A 17001-nucleotide genomic window follows, 5' to 3' on the forward strand; every position below is an offset into this window, starting at 1 on the left:
ACATGAAAAATAGCTTTGGGCATTCTTTGGTTAAAATGGCGTCAATATGAATGCAGTTCCAACAGTGATGCAGAAGGTGAAAAGGTCAGAGAAATGCATGAGGCTATAGGAGAGAATAGTTGGCACCATGAATGTATGTGGGTATACCACAATGCTGTTTAACAAGAAGATAGCCAGCTGACCAAGGCTTGTCAGTAGAGGAATATCTCAAAGCAAAAGTAAAAACGGATTTCTAAAGAAGAAAACAATCACCGTAACATGGACAAGTATGTTGCTTGAAGTATGTTACAAGGAGAAGGGTAGAGCAATGCAGCTCTTCCATCAAAGAGTGACTAAAAAAATATGCTCTTGGAGGAATGGCAGAACATGCAGAAATTGAAAAATGGTATCTTTCATGCTGACAAAAACTGATTTAATAATCAGAAATAGATGTTTGTTTAAAAAAAAAAAAGAAATAATGTGAAAATTCAACTTATTGTTCCAGTTAGGCAAAATGGATGTACAATACTGTGCAAAAGTTTTGTACCAGCCCTTATTCCTTTATATTTAGTTTATTAAAAAGGATATTAGAGGATTTATTTAAATATGGGCCAACGTAAATGGAAATTCAGTATATTATGCAAAAACAGAGTTTGTACAATTATAACAAAATGGACACTTGGTATCATCACCTTTATTCTTCAACACAACCTGAACTCTTTCAGTAATGTTGAGGTCTGGGCTCTGGTCCATTGTGTTTTTCTATCCAGATATGCTTTAAGAATGGTTTGCACCTTAGGTAACGGAAACTCTAGGTCTTCTTGCCACAATTACTAAATCTTCTAGAAACCTTGGGGTGAGTTTTGACCCACATTTCCTTTTGGATGATCATGTTAAAGCTGTGGTTCACTATCACTTGTATCACTTAGGAAATCTTTCCAAGTTGAATTCCACTGTGCCACCCTCTGGCTTGCAAACTGTTATTAATGCCTTTATTTCATCATGTCTGGTTTATTGTAATTCATTGTTCGCTTGTCTTAACAAATCTTCCTTGGAACGTCTGCAGATTGTTCAGAACACTGCTCCAAGGCTTCTGACTAAGTCATGTTAGAACTCACATATCTTACAGTTATTAATTCAGTTGCACTGGCTCCCCATTAGTATCAGGATCCACTTTAAGATTCTGCTAATACTTTTAGAGCCCTGTATGGACAAGCACCAGCACAAACTCATACATCCCCTGCAGGTCCCTGAGGTCATGAAATCAGAGCCTGCTGAAAACTGCACGAGTTTTTGCCCCAGTTGCCCCAAGACTCTGGAATTCTCTCCCACTGAGCCTGAGATCTATGGACTCTTTTTACTTTGATGTTCTAGCTTTTTTCATAAAGCATTTATTTTTCTTGAAAGGTTCTCACTTAAATGGCTCACTGCACACCATGCTGAGATATGTCAGTAATCTTTGACAATTACTTATTTATTCACCTAAAGAAATGCAAACAACTTATGTGATTTGTGGCATGATGCTAGAAACAAAGTGCCTAAAGATACAATTTTAAACAGTTTCTTTGGAAAAATTAGGTGTTATGTCAGGACACAACACAGGTTCATCCTTTGAGTTAGGTGCCTTCTTAATCCTTAGCCCCCACTTTTTTCACACACTGGATTCATGATCAGTTAACAACCACCTCAGAAGAGGAAAACCTCCACTGGGGTTTAAATACCCATATCTCTCCACTTTTTGTTTTTTGAGCTGCAGAAACCTCTTAGATGACAAAAATGTCTTCACAAACTTAAAGAACTGCATTAACCTTTTAAGACTATGTTTGAATTATTCATAGTGTTAAGTGGTTCATCAAACACAAACATATTCCTCCAAAAATAGTCAAGTACAAGAATTGGACTGGCAATGAGTGAAAAAGCTGCCAGAACCTGGAGGACTATTGCTTGAGACCACCAAATGACGAAGGATGGCTCAAGACGTTTTACACAGGACTTTATTTACAGTGTTATTTTGAATTACTTAACTTTTTGATAAGATGACATAGATGCATTCGCTTCTGCTATACTGTGTGTACATGTTACATATCAGCAGTATTTCAACACCTCACAAATGTTACAGTGTTCGTTTAGTTGTTTTAATGACCATGAAAACATGTAACTACGTCTAACCTACACAATAACTCTTCCGAACCGCTTCCAGATAATTCTGCAGGAACAGTACCCATGGCCAACTGCTGTGCTTCTCCCGAATAAAGACCGCGTCATTTGTGAGCCGCGGTTAAGCCAGCCGCCTCCTATCCGCCGCATAAATTTCCTTGCGGTTTTACACCAGTCTTTACGGTAGCGCCTACCCGCGCACACGCACACGCGCGCACACAAATTACAACGGAACAGCCCAATACAGCCATCGTGACAGTCTGGTTGCATATTAAAAAATTCATTAAAAATCATTCTTAGTAGTTGAGGTCTAACTTTCAACACATTCCTTCTCTGGGACACCTACTGTACCTGTGTGCCAAGTTTCAGCCAGATTTACTGTAAACTTCCTCAGAAATTAAAGGAAACTTATATTCAATTCAATACAGTCAATAGAATTATGTCAAATTCAGAAATTCATTAAAAATCATCCTGAATAGTTGAGGTCCGACTTTCAACACATTCCTTCTCTGGGACACCTACTGTACCTGTGTGCCAAGTTTCATCTAGAGCTACTGTAATATTACTCAGAAATTACAAGAAACTTATATTCAACGCAATACAGCCAATACAATAGAATTATGTCAATTTCAGAAATTCATTAAAAATCATCCTTAGTAGTTGAGGTTTCAACCCTTTTTCTAGTCAGTGGGTGTGTGGGCAGACAACTCTGGCTTGTCACCCAGTTGGATTTCCTGGTATTTGTAAGATGGCACTATCTACAAATCAGGACACATTAACTATGATATCTTCCCCACAGCTGTCAGACTCCTGAACTCTGCCTCCTGACATCTGACCCACGTTAAACTCATGGACTGAACATACACACACCCACAATGGACAACTGTACCCTCAAACACACAATAATAACATGGACTGAACCACCACTCACAACCACTAGCACTTTATATAGCCTCTGTAGAAACTATCTACACCCTCACTTATCTTAACTGCACTACTGTATAGCTCTGTGTAAATAATCATTCTGTACATTCGATAATCTTTAATCCTACAACTGTTTACAACTTGCATAGTTCCCATTTCTGTATAGCTGTATATCTCAGATTCTGTAAAGTTATTTATTTCATATTCTGTATAGTTTTTCATATTTATATCCTGTTCATATCCTGTACATAGCTTGTACTCACTACAGCCTGTACATACTTATAGTTATAGAATATTCACAACATACTTCATACCGTGTACATTATAACATACCATAATAGACCCATTTCTGTAATATACTCACATATCTATATTATTGCTAATATATATTGTAATATATCTATATCACTAAAGCACTTCTGGATGGATGCAAACTGCATTTCGTTGCCCTGTACCTGTGCATGTGCAATGACAATAAAGTTGAATTCTATTCTATTCTATTCTATTCTATATTTAAAAAATGACATGATGACATAGTCCTTGGTCAGTTTACCAAGCATTTCTCAGTTTTGTTCTTTATAGTTCTGTTCATCATATCATTGTTTGTGAGTCCTGGATTATTTGATGATATGTTTACATTATGTATTCTTTTGTTTTCAGTTCCATATTGCTTTTAAGTGTAGTTCTTCTTCAGCGTTCCACAAGTGGATGGAAGACTTGTGAAAACACTCTAGTGTTAAAGCCAGTCTTGTCTTCATGTCTGTTTATGGTTTTGTCTGTGTCAAGCTTGTGTGTCTTAGTCTGTGTTTTAGTTTGGTGGCCTCTTGTCTCTTTCTTGTGTTGAGTCTTACTTCCACTGTCTTCTTATTCCCAATGTATCCCTGCTGTGTTACACAGCTGTCTCCAATTCCCCTAATCGCCATCCTATTTATACATTTTGCCAATCTCCCGGTCTGAAGTACTCGATTCTATTCTATTCTATTTATACAGCGCCAAATCACAACAACAGTCACCTAAAGACACTTTATGTTGCTGGGTAAAAACGCAACAATAATACAAAGAAAACCCCAACAATTTAAGTACCCCATATGAGCTAACATTTAGTGTGAGTGGGAAGGAAAAACTCCATTTGAAGAGGTAGAAACATCTGGCAGAAACAGGCTCATGGAGAGACAGCCATCTACTGTGACTGGCTGAGGTTGATGAAAAGGAGACAGGAAAACATATACACTGTGCAAGAGATACATACTAACTAATGATTAAATGCAGAGAGGTGTATAAACACAGAACGAGCAAAGAAGGAAAAAATTCATACATGATGGGAAGCCCGCAAGAGCCTAGGCTTATTGCAGCACAAATAAGGGAAGATTCAGGGGCACCTGATCCACTATAACTGTATTATTTGTCAAAACTGAGGGTTTTAATGCTAATCGCAAAAGCAGAGACGGGTGTTTGTCTTCTGAATTAATTTAGAATAGAATAGAATTCAACTTTATTGTCATTGCACATGTCACAGGTACAAGGCAAGAAAATGCAGTTTGCATCCATCCAGAAGTGCTTTAGCCATGATATAGATATATTAGAATATATATTAGCAATAATATAGGTATGTAAGTATATTACAGAAATGGGTCTATTATGGTATGTTACAATGTACACGGTATGAAGGTATGTTATGAATATGCTATAACTATAAGTATAGTTACAGGCTGTAGTGAGTACAAGCTATGAACAGGATATAAATATGAAAAATTATACAGAATATGAAATAAAAAAAAACTATACAGAATATGAGATATACAGCTATACAGAAATGTGAACTATGCAGGTTATAAACAGTTGTAGAATTAAAAATGATCGTATTGTACAGAATGATGTGAGCTGCATCCACAGAAGAGATGAAGACTCTGATTACCGTTCAACCTTAAAATTCTATAGGAACCACAAGTACACCTAATATTCCAAAATTAAAATCTGGATTTCAAAGCGAGTCAGTGAAGACAAGCAAATATGCTGTCTCTTTATAGTCCCTGTCATGACTCTCTCAGCAGCACTTTTGATCCATCAATATTAAACAATTATTGATGCAGCAGATTGAGATGAAACCTGGCCCAGAGGTACAGTAGGTGTCCCAGAGAAGGAATGTGTTGAAAGTTGAACCTCAACTATTCAGGATGATTTTTAATGAATTTTTGAAATAGACAAAATTGTAGTGTATTGACTGTATTGAACTGAACACAAATTTACTGTGATTTCTGAAGGATTTTACAGTAAATCTGGATGAAACTTGGCACACAGGTACAGTAGGTGTCCCAGAGAAGGAATGTGATGAAAGTTGGACCACAACTACTAAGATGATTTTTAATGAATTTCTGAAATTGACATAATTCTATTGTATTGGCTGTATTGAATTGAATACAAGTTTCTTGTAATTTTTAAGGAATTTTACAGTAAATCTGGATGAAACCTGGCGCACAGGTACAGTAGGTGTCCCAGAGAAGGAATGTGTTGAAAGTTGGACCTCAACTACTAAGGATGATTTTGAATGAATTTTTGAAATTTCCATAATTGTATTGACTGTATTGGGCTGTTCCATTGTAATTTGTGTGCGCGCGTGCGCGTGCGACTGTTCGCGCGCGCGCACGTGTGCACGGGTCTAGGCTTTCAATCAGGATATAAAGCGAAAAGGCGCTACCGTAAAGACTGGTGTAAAAGCGCAAGGAAATTTATGCGGCGGAGAAGAAGCAGCTGGCTTGACCGCGGCTCACAAATGACGGCTCACTTTACCGCGGTGAATAAAGCTGTGACATTTTTATGCATAGACCTGAATTCAGTGGGAGGAACCCAATTATCCTGTACCTATGCACATCCAAGTCAGCATTGAACTGCGTAACGTAACAGAGGACGCGTGTTGCATAAGGGCAGAGAAAATGGGTAGCTGATTTTATCGATCATCGGCCACCACTGTCCCGTTTTCGTAAGACTTACAAAACACAAAAACAAGAAAAAAATGCAGTCAGCGGTTACACATGGCAACTTGTGCCAGGAAACTGTTAATAAACTCCAAAAATCAGTTACAACTCCCTTAATCAATGCCTATGTAATATGACAGATCGGGAGCGAACCCAATGGGCGCGTGGGTGGGCGGGATTTATATGGAGAATCAGCCAATCTGAACCAGGAAGCCACAGGTCATCCCAACAGCTGCGAGTAGAAGAGCCTCACAGCGTTCGGTGTAGCTATTGTGGCTTATTTCAGCCTGTTGTAAGCAATACATAAGTCATTTAGACGTGATTAGAAATGCTGTTAAATGTTACTGGTAGATGCTCGTGCTTTATGTTAAAAATAGGCAACTTGTGGAGCTAAGTCACGCGTTGACGTTAAACGTTCTCTGCGAAACTTTTGCAGAGTTGAAAAAAAGGAAACAAAATTGCCAAAATGGAGAGTCACGAACGGGCAGCGGCAGTGGGCGACGGCGTGCTCGACTTCTCACGCTTGGGTTTGAACACTCTGAGCGTTGACAGTATCACCGACAGGAGGAAAAGAGACACCAAACAACTGTACCTGAACTACAACCGACTGGGCTCGCTGCCGTCGTCGGTCACCCTGTTCTTCAACCTCGAGTTTCTGGACATTAGCAACAACGGACTTTCGTTCATCTGTGAGGACATTATGCGCCTGACCAAGCTGAAAACACTTATAGCCAAGAACAACCGCTTGGACGAGTTCTCGCTGCCCAAGGAGTTCGGCTCTCTGCAGCTGGAGGTGCTGAACTTTAGCGGTAACCGATTCGAGGAGATCCCGCTTCAGTGTACCAAACTGCTGCGCTTGCAGTCGCTTTCACTCGGAGGAAACAGATTGAAAAGTATACCTGCAGAGATAGAAAACTTAACCAGGTAAGGTAACAGCACAAAACGGCCGAAAAGTCGATATATGAGTGACGTTTCAGTCCAGCGCTGAGGTAATGGATTACGTATAGTGTCCAATCTGCATATCTTTGCTTGAGGCAATCGACTATATTGCATACGATATAATCTGACCAACTGATAATTGAGGGGGTGGAGAGGAATCAATCTTTTATTTATCTCCAGTAAAGCCCTCTGAATATTACCTGTATTGGTCACTACATAGTTTTTTTTTGTTTGTTTGTTTTGTTTTGTTTTGTTTTTTTGTTTTTTTTACGACTTCCCTTTTGGTTAAATTTAACAATGTAATTAGCTATGGTCGTTGCTATGGTTATCTGCTGCAGAGACGGGCCAGCCTTTGGGCCCCTCGGCCCGAGCTAAACCCACCACCAACGACACACTTCAACGCTGCTAATACTAACTATATATTGTCCACGCTTCGTCCCGGCATAATACATCTGGCACAACTGTTATAATGGGTAACTATTGTGCTTGTAAAATAAATAAATAAATAAAATATAAATAAACAAATAAATAAAAGAAACCAGCAGACAATAAGTTTTTAAAACTAGTTAGCTGTTATTTAGGCATAGGCCTATTTAAAAAATAATAATAATTATTTGCATAGCAATGCAATTGTTAAAACAGACAATATTAACTAACTTAAATAGAAACTTGCTAACTTAGTAGTTGGTTACCAGTGATAATGCCTATGGTTTTAATGCAAAGTCGCATCTAGTCAAGTCTAGGCTTGCATCTGTTTGAATCACTGTTAGTGAATCATAATGATAAATAACTAAGATAAAGGAAGCATACCATTATCTTGCTGGGTTTTTTTGTTTGTTTGTTTGTTTGTTTTTTTCCTGTTTTGTTCATACATCCTTTTTTTGTTTTTTTGTTTGTTTGTTTTTTAATCTCAGATATACTTATTGCAATCTGTTTGCAGTTACTTAGTGTGGATAAACACTGTCCTAACTCTGACAATGAAAATTATTATCCCAGTAGCATTAAGTTGTCAAACATTCACTTTCTCTTGTATGATTACACAATAAAAATATACATTCATCAACCTGTCTTATGTGACATTTTCAGGGCTTAGACTGTTTATGACTTGGCCTGGCTCTGCTCAGCCAGTCAGCAACAATATCTGAATATAGCCACCTAAATCTCACCTGGCAGGCGACTAAAATATTACTGCTAAGATCTGCAATTTGTTTCCTGATGTTTCTTAACTTATTGAACGCTAAACATGTTAAAATGCATAAATCCATAAGTTGGTGATTAATGAAATATCTTAGTAAAAATTACTTTTTCCTGCTGTTCTTTATGTTATGGAATTTCACATACATTTTAATTTTAAAATGTATGTGAAATTCCATATTAATTTCATATATAAATTGTTGAAATAATATATCATTTTTAATTTTTCTGCAATTATTTTGAACCAATTTAAAAAAAAAAAAAAAAAAAAAAAAAAAGTAGAAGAAAAGTAGATGCTGTTTCTGGGGAATATATTAGGATATGTGAGTATTGGGCCCAGCAGTACTCGCAGTACTCCGTGTGCCATATCGAATGGGATCTTTCGACTGGTTGCTAGGGAAATGTATTTCTCTACTGGTTGGTTGTGGTTGCTGACTCTCGCTGGGTGAAATCCGATTGTAAGAAGGTTCTTCACTAGAAATATCCTACTAATTGCTTTGGTTGCTTGCATATTGCTACAGTTGCTTGTAGATTTTCATGTTTGTCTGCAAACATTTGTTAATTACTAGCCGAGCAACGGAACAACTTGAAAAGGTATGACAAAAACTGGAAATGGAAGAGGTTTGTCTTTTACAGTAAAAGTTTTGCTCCAGCTGTGCAGCCAAAAATTTCAGAAAAAGTTTTTGGAGAAAAGTCTTTCACTTCCATTCAAACTGTGACTGCAGTAGCAACCAAAGAAACTGAGGGTTTTGCCAACAGGGGGAATACACTTTTCCCAGTGACAGGTGATTGCATGGGGTCGCAGGCTTGCTTTCCTATTTTCACAGCAACTGCCATCAACCTCCTGCAACCACTTGAAGCTGCTGGTTGCCAAATGGTGTTTAGGGCTGTCTGACTGTGGCTGTATTCGATTGGAGTGTATGGGAAAATGTCCCTCAACCCTGACAAATTTGCTGGTGAATTTATTGACTCAGTCGCTCATTTTGGTTTCATGTTGAATAAGACACTAACTCTATTTTGTAAGTTTTGATTATTCAGTTTCAGAAAGGAGGTTTGCAGCACTGTTGAAGACATTGTTGGCAGAAAATGCAGAAAGTGAGCAGTTGAATAAATTCACGAGCAAGAACGTGGTTTTATAACAAAGCTCAAAAGTTCACTGAGATCAGAGGAGCTCATTTCAAAATAAAAGCGAACAGCTCAAGTCTGTTCAAAACTTTTTCAGCCTGGTTGTTTTGCGGTTTTCTGTTAAATGGGGCAACGCAGGGTAAGGACTTCTTATCTTGAACTGCTGACAGGTACAAGTGTCACAGTGACCGAATGCTGGGCCAAAGATCAAACCTAATCGTTTTATCAACACGTACAAAATACTGCAGCTCAGAGGCAACAGATTTAATTATTTAAATTTAATTATAAGACACATGCTGGCAGGAAGTATTTAGACTTTTTTTTTTTTTTTTTTTTTTTTTTTTTTTTTTAAAACAGTAAGCCTTTTATATGTGGACAGTACAGTATTGTATTCACCATTTTTTCCTGGAAAACTGCTCAACATTGAATTGCATTTTCCAAATTCAACTACACATTCTCACATGGATCGAAGTCTGGACTCTGGCTGTTCCTGGAGGTGCTTATTGAGCAGAATGGAAATGGTGGGCTTAATTGTTAATATTCTTGCATACTCACTTAAAATAACTTAATGACGCAGTAAAAGAAACTCCACACTGCTAAGCTTCCCTCTTCCCTCAGTTTGTTGTACGGCTGTCTTTCGAAACTCATTACTTCGATGATGTGGAAGTAGGATCATTACAATGTTACAAAGCCCTTTTCAGGTGATGCCAGTTAAATGGAAAGTAGTAGATGTCTGAAGATGTGTTCAGACCAAATGAGAGTTCAAAGTATTTCATCTTCAGATGACAACCAGAAATGGTGGACAAACATACTTAAACTGTTTCTGGGCAGCCTGAGACCTATGATTCAACTTCTCTTTTATGTAGAAAAAGGGGGGGAAGGTCTTGGAGAATATTGAACAAATATAAGTGAATATTTGAGGACTTTGGAAAAACCCAAACAGTTGACTCTGTTTGCACAAAGGGGAAACTTGGCTTCACATTTGATGTGAACATATCATAAAAGGGATATTTTATAGACGAGCCACCTAATTGCTGCAAAAAGACAGTATATACTTTTTTCTTTATTATCGGGACTAATAAGCCGTGTGTGTGTGTGTGTGTGTGTGGGTGTGGGTGTGTGTGTGTGGGTGTGGACATTTACGTTCTTGTCTCAGCTTTAATGCTGCATCAGCTGAAGCACCCTGGCAACAGTTGTGCACGCAAAGAGATTCCTTTTGGTTATGTGTCCTATAGCGCCTGATAAGGGTTCATTAAGTCTCTTTGCAATGTAGGAAAGTTACTGTCCACTTGCTATCATAATCATTGATAAGCATACTTTGATTACACACTGGTGATCTTTGTTTCCAAAAAGCTCAGTGACTTGTTACAGCGCAGGTTTAAAGGCCGTCTCCTGATCTAATTGATTACATCATACAAACTCATCTGTGTTCGCTATCGGTGTATGTTAAGTTTTTCTTGTTCTTCAAAAATAATCCCTCATGCTGCAAAATGACTTGTAACTCTACACATTTTTCTGCCTGAGTAATTTTCAGTTTGTCCTTGTTGACCTAGTTGCCTGTAGTCCGTCCTCGCTGACCCTGTGAGTTTGTGAGCCTCATTCACACAGAGCTGGTTCGCACTGTGTTTTATTGAGCATGAAAGGAAAATCCAGTGCCCAGTATATGAACCAGGAGGTCCTGGATCACAGAGACAACACTGATTGGTCAGGGACGAGAAAGATGGAATGCATCTGAAAAAATCCTGAAGCACACTGGATGGTGCTTGTATGCGAAAACTGTCACTGCAGCCAAATCTGTTATCCTAATAAAGGTTTCAACTACATTAATATGGTTTTTTTTCTTTTAAATCTAAACTTATGCTGCATTTCTGTCTTTTAAAGTCAAAGCATCTACTGTGAATTAAGACTGTTTGATTGATCCTCTGGACATTGTTTTTGAATTGAAATGCAAGAAGTGACTTCCATTAAAATGTGTGTACAAGATTAGAGCCTGCCTGATATGGGATTTTTAAGGCAATACTAATGGTTAATATTGGCTAACCAATAAATCAGTCAGGCTTTATATAATATCTCTGATATATATTATAGACTATATAAAGGGGGGGGAAAAAGTCAAGCTAGTATGCTTTGGCTATATTTCCCAAAAATGGCTAATCTAAGGGGGGGAACTTGAGTTACTTTACATTCCAAGCTCCTTAGATTACTACGATGTGGATGACTGAGAACCTACAAAGACAATTGACCTGATACAACTCCATAAGATTTGTGACAAACAGACTTGGGGGGGGAATTAATTGTAGAGTCTACAAAATAGACATTTAGTCATATTGCCAATAAACTAATACAAAAAAATAACTGGTGAATTATCTAGGCAAGCAGTGAATGAATGTGTCGTGCTGTGGTGTTTCAGGGGTGCAAACAGAAGAAGACAAAGTACATGTAACCACATGAACCAGCTTTATAACCTTTAAGGACGCGCTGAACTTGATTAGCTGATAAACCTTGCATATCAGCTAGATAGCTGTAAGACGGGGAGAGGTGCTATACTAACAAGTTTCTTTAGGTTTCTCCTTCCCATGACCCAAACATTAGTCTCGGCAAGCGATCTTGAAGGATGGCTGGTCATTGTGCAAGTTATCACTAACACTGCTGTGATCAAATGACAGTTTATAAAATACAGCAGCGGGCTATAACAAAACTATGCATGGATGATGATGATGTACCATGAGTCAGTTCATGATATGTGTCTTTGAAATTGTCAGTTAGTAGTTTTGTTTCACGGTGTTGGTGTGGGCAGTGAGCAGACCCTGAATGTCTCCGTTCTTTTCAAAGAGAGGCTCAGCCACCAAGGACAGGATAATGGCTTCATGTCTCGCAGTCGCTGTGTCATCAGTTCCTGCAGGCAGATGGCCTGACAGCTTACTTTCGCTGACCAGCCACCCATAGCTCTCTCATGACTCTCTTTGATGCCACCCCCTCACCCCCACCCACTCGTGTTCTTGATACCTACAATAACTCAGCATGGTCGTTTTTTTTAATTTATTTTTTTTGCTTAGCAACAAGCATGTATATGTCCGTTTTCCTCAATGTAAATATCATCATCAATATCATCTCAGCATTTATTTCATGTCCTTTTTATTTTATTTAAATCAACATATTTTTGTAAGCAAAGTTTCATATTTGGTGACAAACCTGAACTCTGACCATGAAAAGGTGAAGCTTTAGCTCCCCCTTGTGGTATACTTTAATGTAACACTTTGTTTATTTAATGAGATGAAATCATCATTGGTGGCTAATACAGTGCTCTTTGTGGTATCTGCAGCCCTCAGCCATCAGCAGGGTTGACAGGAGTCTGACGCTATGGCTATAAACTCCTATTGTCTATAGGGACAATAGGAGTTTAATTGAAAAAAAAAAATAATACCCGCACACCAGCGATTGTGATGGAAAGTGTAATTTTATTGCATTTAGACTTATTTATTTAAATTTGTCATGGTAAAAATCACAAAGGAGAGAAATGGATGCTCTACAACAGAGCACCATATGAAAGATGGTGCTCTGTGTGATGCACGGAGGAAAAAAATCTTGAGATTGCAAATCAATACCTGTTTTCTTTTGTCATCTGTCAGTTTGGAGATGTTGTACCTGGGCGGAAACCTTATTTCAGCCATTCCTCCTGAAGTAGCGAATCTGCCCTACCTCACCTACTTGGTCCTGTGTGACAACCGCATCCAAAGTGTCCCACCGCAGCTCACCAGGTAATATCAGCACTCTCCAACTATCCTAGCAATCGCCACACACCAGTCTACCTAAAGCTTGACTATATGGTCTCCTCAGAGATGCTATCTGAGTTAGAACAGTAATTTATCCTGCATTGATCTGGTAGCTGAACTTTCAAGTAGTCGTGATTTTTATCAAAGTGCAAACACAACTGAGAGAGTGCTTATGCATCCGATTCTAGGCTCCACTCTCTGCGATCTTTAAGCCTCCACAACAACTTGCTCACTTACCTGCCGAGAGAGATTCTGAGCCTGGTGCACCTGCAGGAGCTCAGTCTTAGAGGCAACCCGCTGGTTGTGCGCTTTGTCAAGGAGATGACCTACGATCCACCCTCATTGCTAGAGCTGGCAGGGCGCACCGTTAAGAGTCGAAATCTTCTGTACTCCCCTTTTGACCTGCCTGCAAACCTGGTGCGTTATCTGGACTTGGCCAGCAAGTGTCCCAACCCCAAGTGTGCCGGTGAGTTGTGCCTAATGATTACATGCCATGTCACCAGTTTCAGTGAACAATAGGTGGGTGAGGCTGCTGTGCTCCAAGCCGGAGCTGTGTGCCTCAGATAATCAGATTGAGGATATCCTCTCTCTTTGATTTACAGATTTAAATGTAGCAAAAGAATCTCTCATGGATTAATTGTACATATGGTGACCTCCTTATTTGAAACTTGTTTTATGAGCATTTATCCATTGTATCAGTATATATGACAGGATAAGGATAAGCGTCATAGCTCCTTTTAATTTTATCTTGTGACCTTCCTATGGAAATTCCATATCCCAGGTTGGGAACCACAGTTATGTCACCATGCTCACCACACTTGTGAGCTGCTCACTACAACTGTTGTTCCTCATATTGTATATTATCCATCCATTTTCTTCTGCTTATCTGGGGCTGGGTCACGGGGGCAGCAGCCCAAGCAGAGAAGCCCAGACCTCCCTCTCCCCAGCCACCACCTCCAGCTTATCCGGGGGAACACCAAGGCGTTCCCAGGCCAGCCGAGAGATATAATCTCTCCAGCGTGCCCTGGGTCTGCCCCGGGGCCTCCTCCCAGTGGGACATGCCCGTAAAACCGCGCCCAGGGGGCATCCTTGTCAGATGCCCGAACCACCTCAGCTGGCTCCTTTCGATGTGGAGCAGTAGCTGCTCTACTCTGAGCCCCTCCCGGATGGCCGAACTTCTCACCCTATCTCTAAGGGAGAGGCCAGCCACCCTTCGGAGGAAGCTCATTTCTGCCGCTTGTATCCGCGATCTCGTTCTTTCGGTCACTACCCACAGCTCGTGGCCATAGGTGAGGGTAGGGACGTAGATCGACCGGTAAATTGAGAGCTTCGCTTTTACACTCAGCTCTCTCTTCTCTCCGCATCACCCATCTGTCTGTCGATCTTTCGCTCCCTTCTCCCATCACTCGTGAACAAGACCCCGAGATACTTAAACTCCTCCACTTGGGGCAGGAACTTGTCCCTGACCAGGAGTAGGCACTCCACCCTTTTCTGGCTGAGGACTATGGCCTCATATTTGGAGGTGCTGATTCTCATTCCCACCGCTTCACACTCAGCTGCGAACCGTTCCAAGGCAAGCTGGAGGCCATCGCCTGATGAAGCCGACAGGACCACATCATCTGCAAAAAGCAGAGATGAGATCCTGAGACCACCGAAGTGAAAGCCTTCCACCACTTGGCTACGCCTAGAAATTCTGAACAGAATCTATGACAAAGGGCATCCCTGGCGGAGCCCATCACCCACCAGAATATTGTATATTATGTGCAATCCTAATCCTAAAATGAGTGTGAGTAAAGAACAGCACAAGTTACTGTTGCTTAAGCCTGACTGTGCATTTCCTGTTACTCTTCTTGTTCCAGGTGTGTACTTTGATTCGTGCGTGCGCCAGATCAAATTTGTAGACTTCTGTGGAAAGTACCGGCTACCCCTCATGCACTACCTGTGCTCCCCTGAGTGCACCTCTCCCTGTAGCTCCAACCCGCAGAGCGACGCCGAGTCTGAGGAAGAGAACAGTGTGCCTGCTGACCGCCTTCAGAGAGTGCTTCTGGGATAGTACGACCAAGAGGAACATCTGATCCTCTGTCCAAACAAATCCTTGACAGTTTGCCATTGTTTTTATAACACTAACAAGGACCCTGATTAAGACTTTATCGGACATATTAGTGCTCATACACATTTTTATTCCCCCCCCCCCCCTTCAGCCACTGAAACGCACAAAAAAAAGTGAGACAACTTACCTTTGCTTTGAACTAATGTGAAATCTATTCTATGAATGTTTTGGGTTTTTGGTTTCGTTTGTTTTTTTTTTCTCTTTTTCTTTGTTTCATGAAGCGTGTTGTCTCACCATACATCAGTCTGTCTAGAGCACATGAAGGAAGGTCCATCCACGCCTGCTTGCCTCATGGTTGAGCACAGGAGGGCAGTAAAACTCTTGTTTGACAGAAGGAATGAAAGGATTCTTTTTTGTTTTCAGGGCAACATGTTTAGTTGTAATTACAACATTTCATTCTGTGCAGATGCTACAGTGTATTACTCTGCATTTTCACTTTGAGTATGAGCTCTTTGTCAGCATTCATCTGACTTTATTTGACCATCAAGCCTGATGTGCCAACCAAGAAAAAGTCAGTGGGTTTTTTTTTTTTTTTTGTTTTTTTTAAATAGCATGTGAGCAGGAACTTTGAACATTGTTTCAAACTGCGGTACTATAAATATTTTTTGTGGTTTGAGATGGCCTTATGCGCGCTTTGCTGTGGCCAGTCCCCCACAATACTAAAGGACCAGTATGTAGGATTTTGATGGGGAGGGTTCACTTTCAGTCATGTGATCAACCCTGGAGGACCAAAAGAAAATTAAACATTGCTGGCCAAAGCTAGATATGCCACATAACTGAGAAAAAGTGCACGCCTGTCAATTTTCCAGATCTTTCAAACCACATATTTAGATTACCCAAATATGAAAAGCAAAGATTTGTGAACCATAAGTTTAGATATGTGGCTGTCTAGTCAGCATACTCAATGACAAGGGAGAAATAAACTGTGGTCAAGTTTAAACCATTGTGTGTCATTTCAAATAAATCATCACTGACAACCTGGGTATCTGTGAAGGAGATGACTGAGGACCGAACTGAGTCCTCACAGATGGAAAGTAACTGTTAACTATGCCAATAGAATATGTCTTTGCTTTTGAAAGACTGGGGTGTGTCATAGTCAATGGTTCACATGGAGTCCTGCACTCTGCGCTTTGTTAGCAGTTGTGAAACAGTTGAGTGTCTGATTATGGGTTGTAATGGCTGTGCAGCATTTTGGCTAAACACAAACCAGATGAACAAAACCTGGTTTTGGCTTTCAACACAGGAGCGGGTCCTCGTCCACCAAGCTCCAGTGTTTCTACTTTAGCCCAGAAGAGATGAGCCAAACGTTGACTCTACAGAGGACCTTTCATTAGCAGCCGCTCCAGGTTCCTCAGAGGTGTTGACTTGGTTGTCATGTTGCTAGATCCCACTTAATCCTGCATACTGCCTTCAAAATAGCAAGGTGGCGATCTTTTATCAGTGCTTTTGTCTCAACTGCATGCCACCTTTGGGGGGGAGGCTGCAATGGCTTAGTAGTTTTAAATTAAAGTTTTAAATGGAAGAATGCTTATCCAGGCTGACTCACAGGAAGTGGATGTGGGTTGGGCCAGGGAAAACCATTCACTGTGTTCGCACAAAAACAATAGCTATTGAGCGCAACTCAATACCAGCCTTTGTGTTTATGTTCAGGGCTGTTAGTTTTCTGTGGGCATAAACATATGAAGATGTATCTGAATAAAACCCACAGTCAGTGATATGTATGGTTACATATCTGCTGCAACTTTCTGCTTGTGTGGAAAGCTGGGTCATTTTATAATGTCCCAGACAGTTTGTGTCCATTAGTCAGGAGAAGAAATCCAATTTGGCT

The 17001-nt window shown here is 40.1% G+C and overlaps 1 protein-coding gene across 1 annotated transcript; it reads left to right on the top strand.

The window, feature by feature from the left end:
* Positions 1-6257: 6257 nt before the first annotated feature.
* lrrc58b (leucine rich repeat containing 58b) lies at positions 6258-17001 on the top strand. Its single transcript, XM_040005589.1, has 4 exons — positions 6258-6956; positions 12920-13048; positions 13252-13529; positions 14923-17001. The coding sequence occupies exons 1-4, from the start codon at positions 6499-6501 to the stop codon at positions 15114-15116; spliced, it is 1059 nt and encodes a 352-aa protein (XP_039861523.1). The 5' UTR covers positions 6258-6498; the 3' UTR covers positions 15117-17001.

This window comes from Simochromis diagramma, unplaced genomic scaffold (assembly GCF_900408965.1).
Source record: "Simochromis diagramma unplaced genomic scaffold, fSimDia1.1 OVJJ01000501.1, whole genome shotgun sequence".
Lineage (NCBI taxonomy): Eukaryota > Metazoa > Chordata > Actinopteri > Cichliformes > Cichlidae > Simochromis > Simochromis diagramma.

Excerpts from the sequence above, each read along its gene's own strand:
- lrrc58b (XM_040005589.1), top strand. The coding sequence starts at position 6,499 with ATGGAGAGTCACGAACGGGCAGCGGCAGTGGGCGACGGCGTGCTCGAC. Across the intron at positions 6,957-12,919 it reads GAGATAGAAAACTTAACCAG|TTTGGAGATGTTGTACCTGG; the intron begins GTAAGGTAACAG and ends GTCATCTGTCAG. Across the intron at positions 13,530-14,922 it reads TCCCAACCCCAAGTGTGCCG|GTGTGTACTTTGATTCGTGC; the intron begins GTGAGTTGTGCC and ends TTCTTGTTCCAG.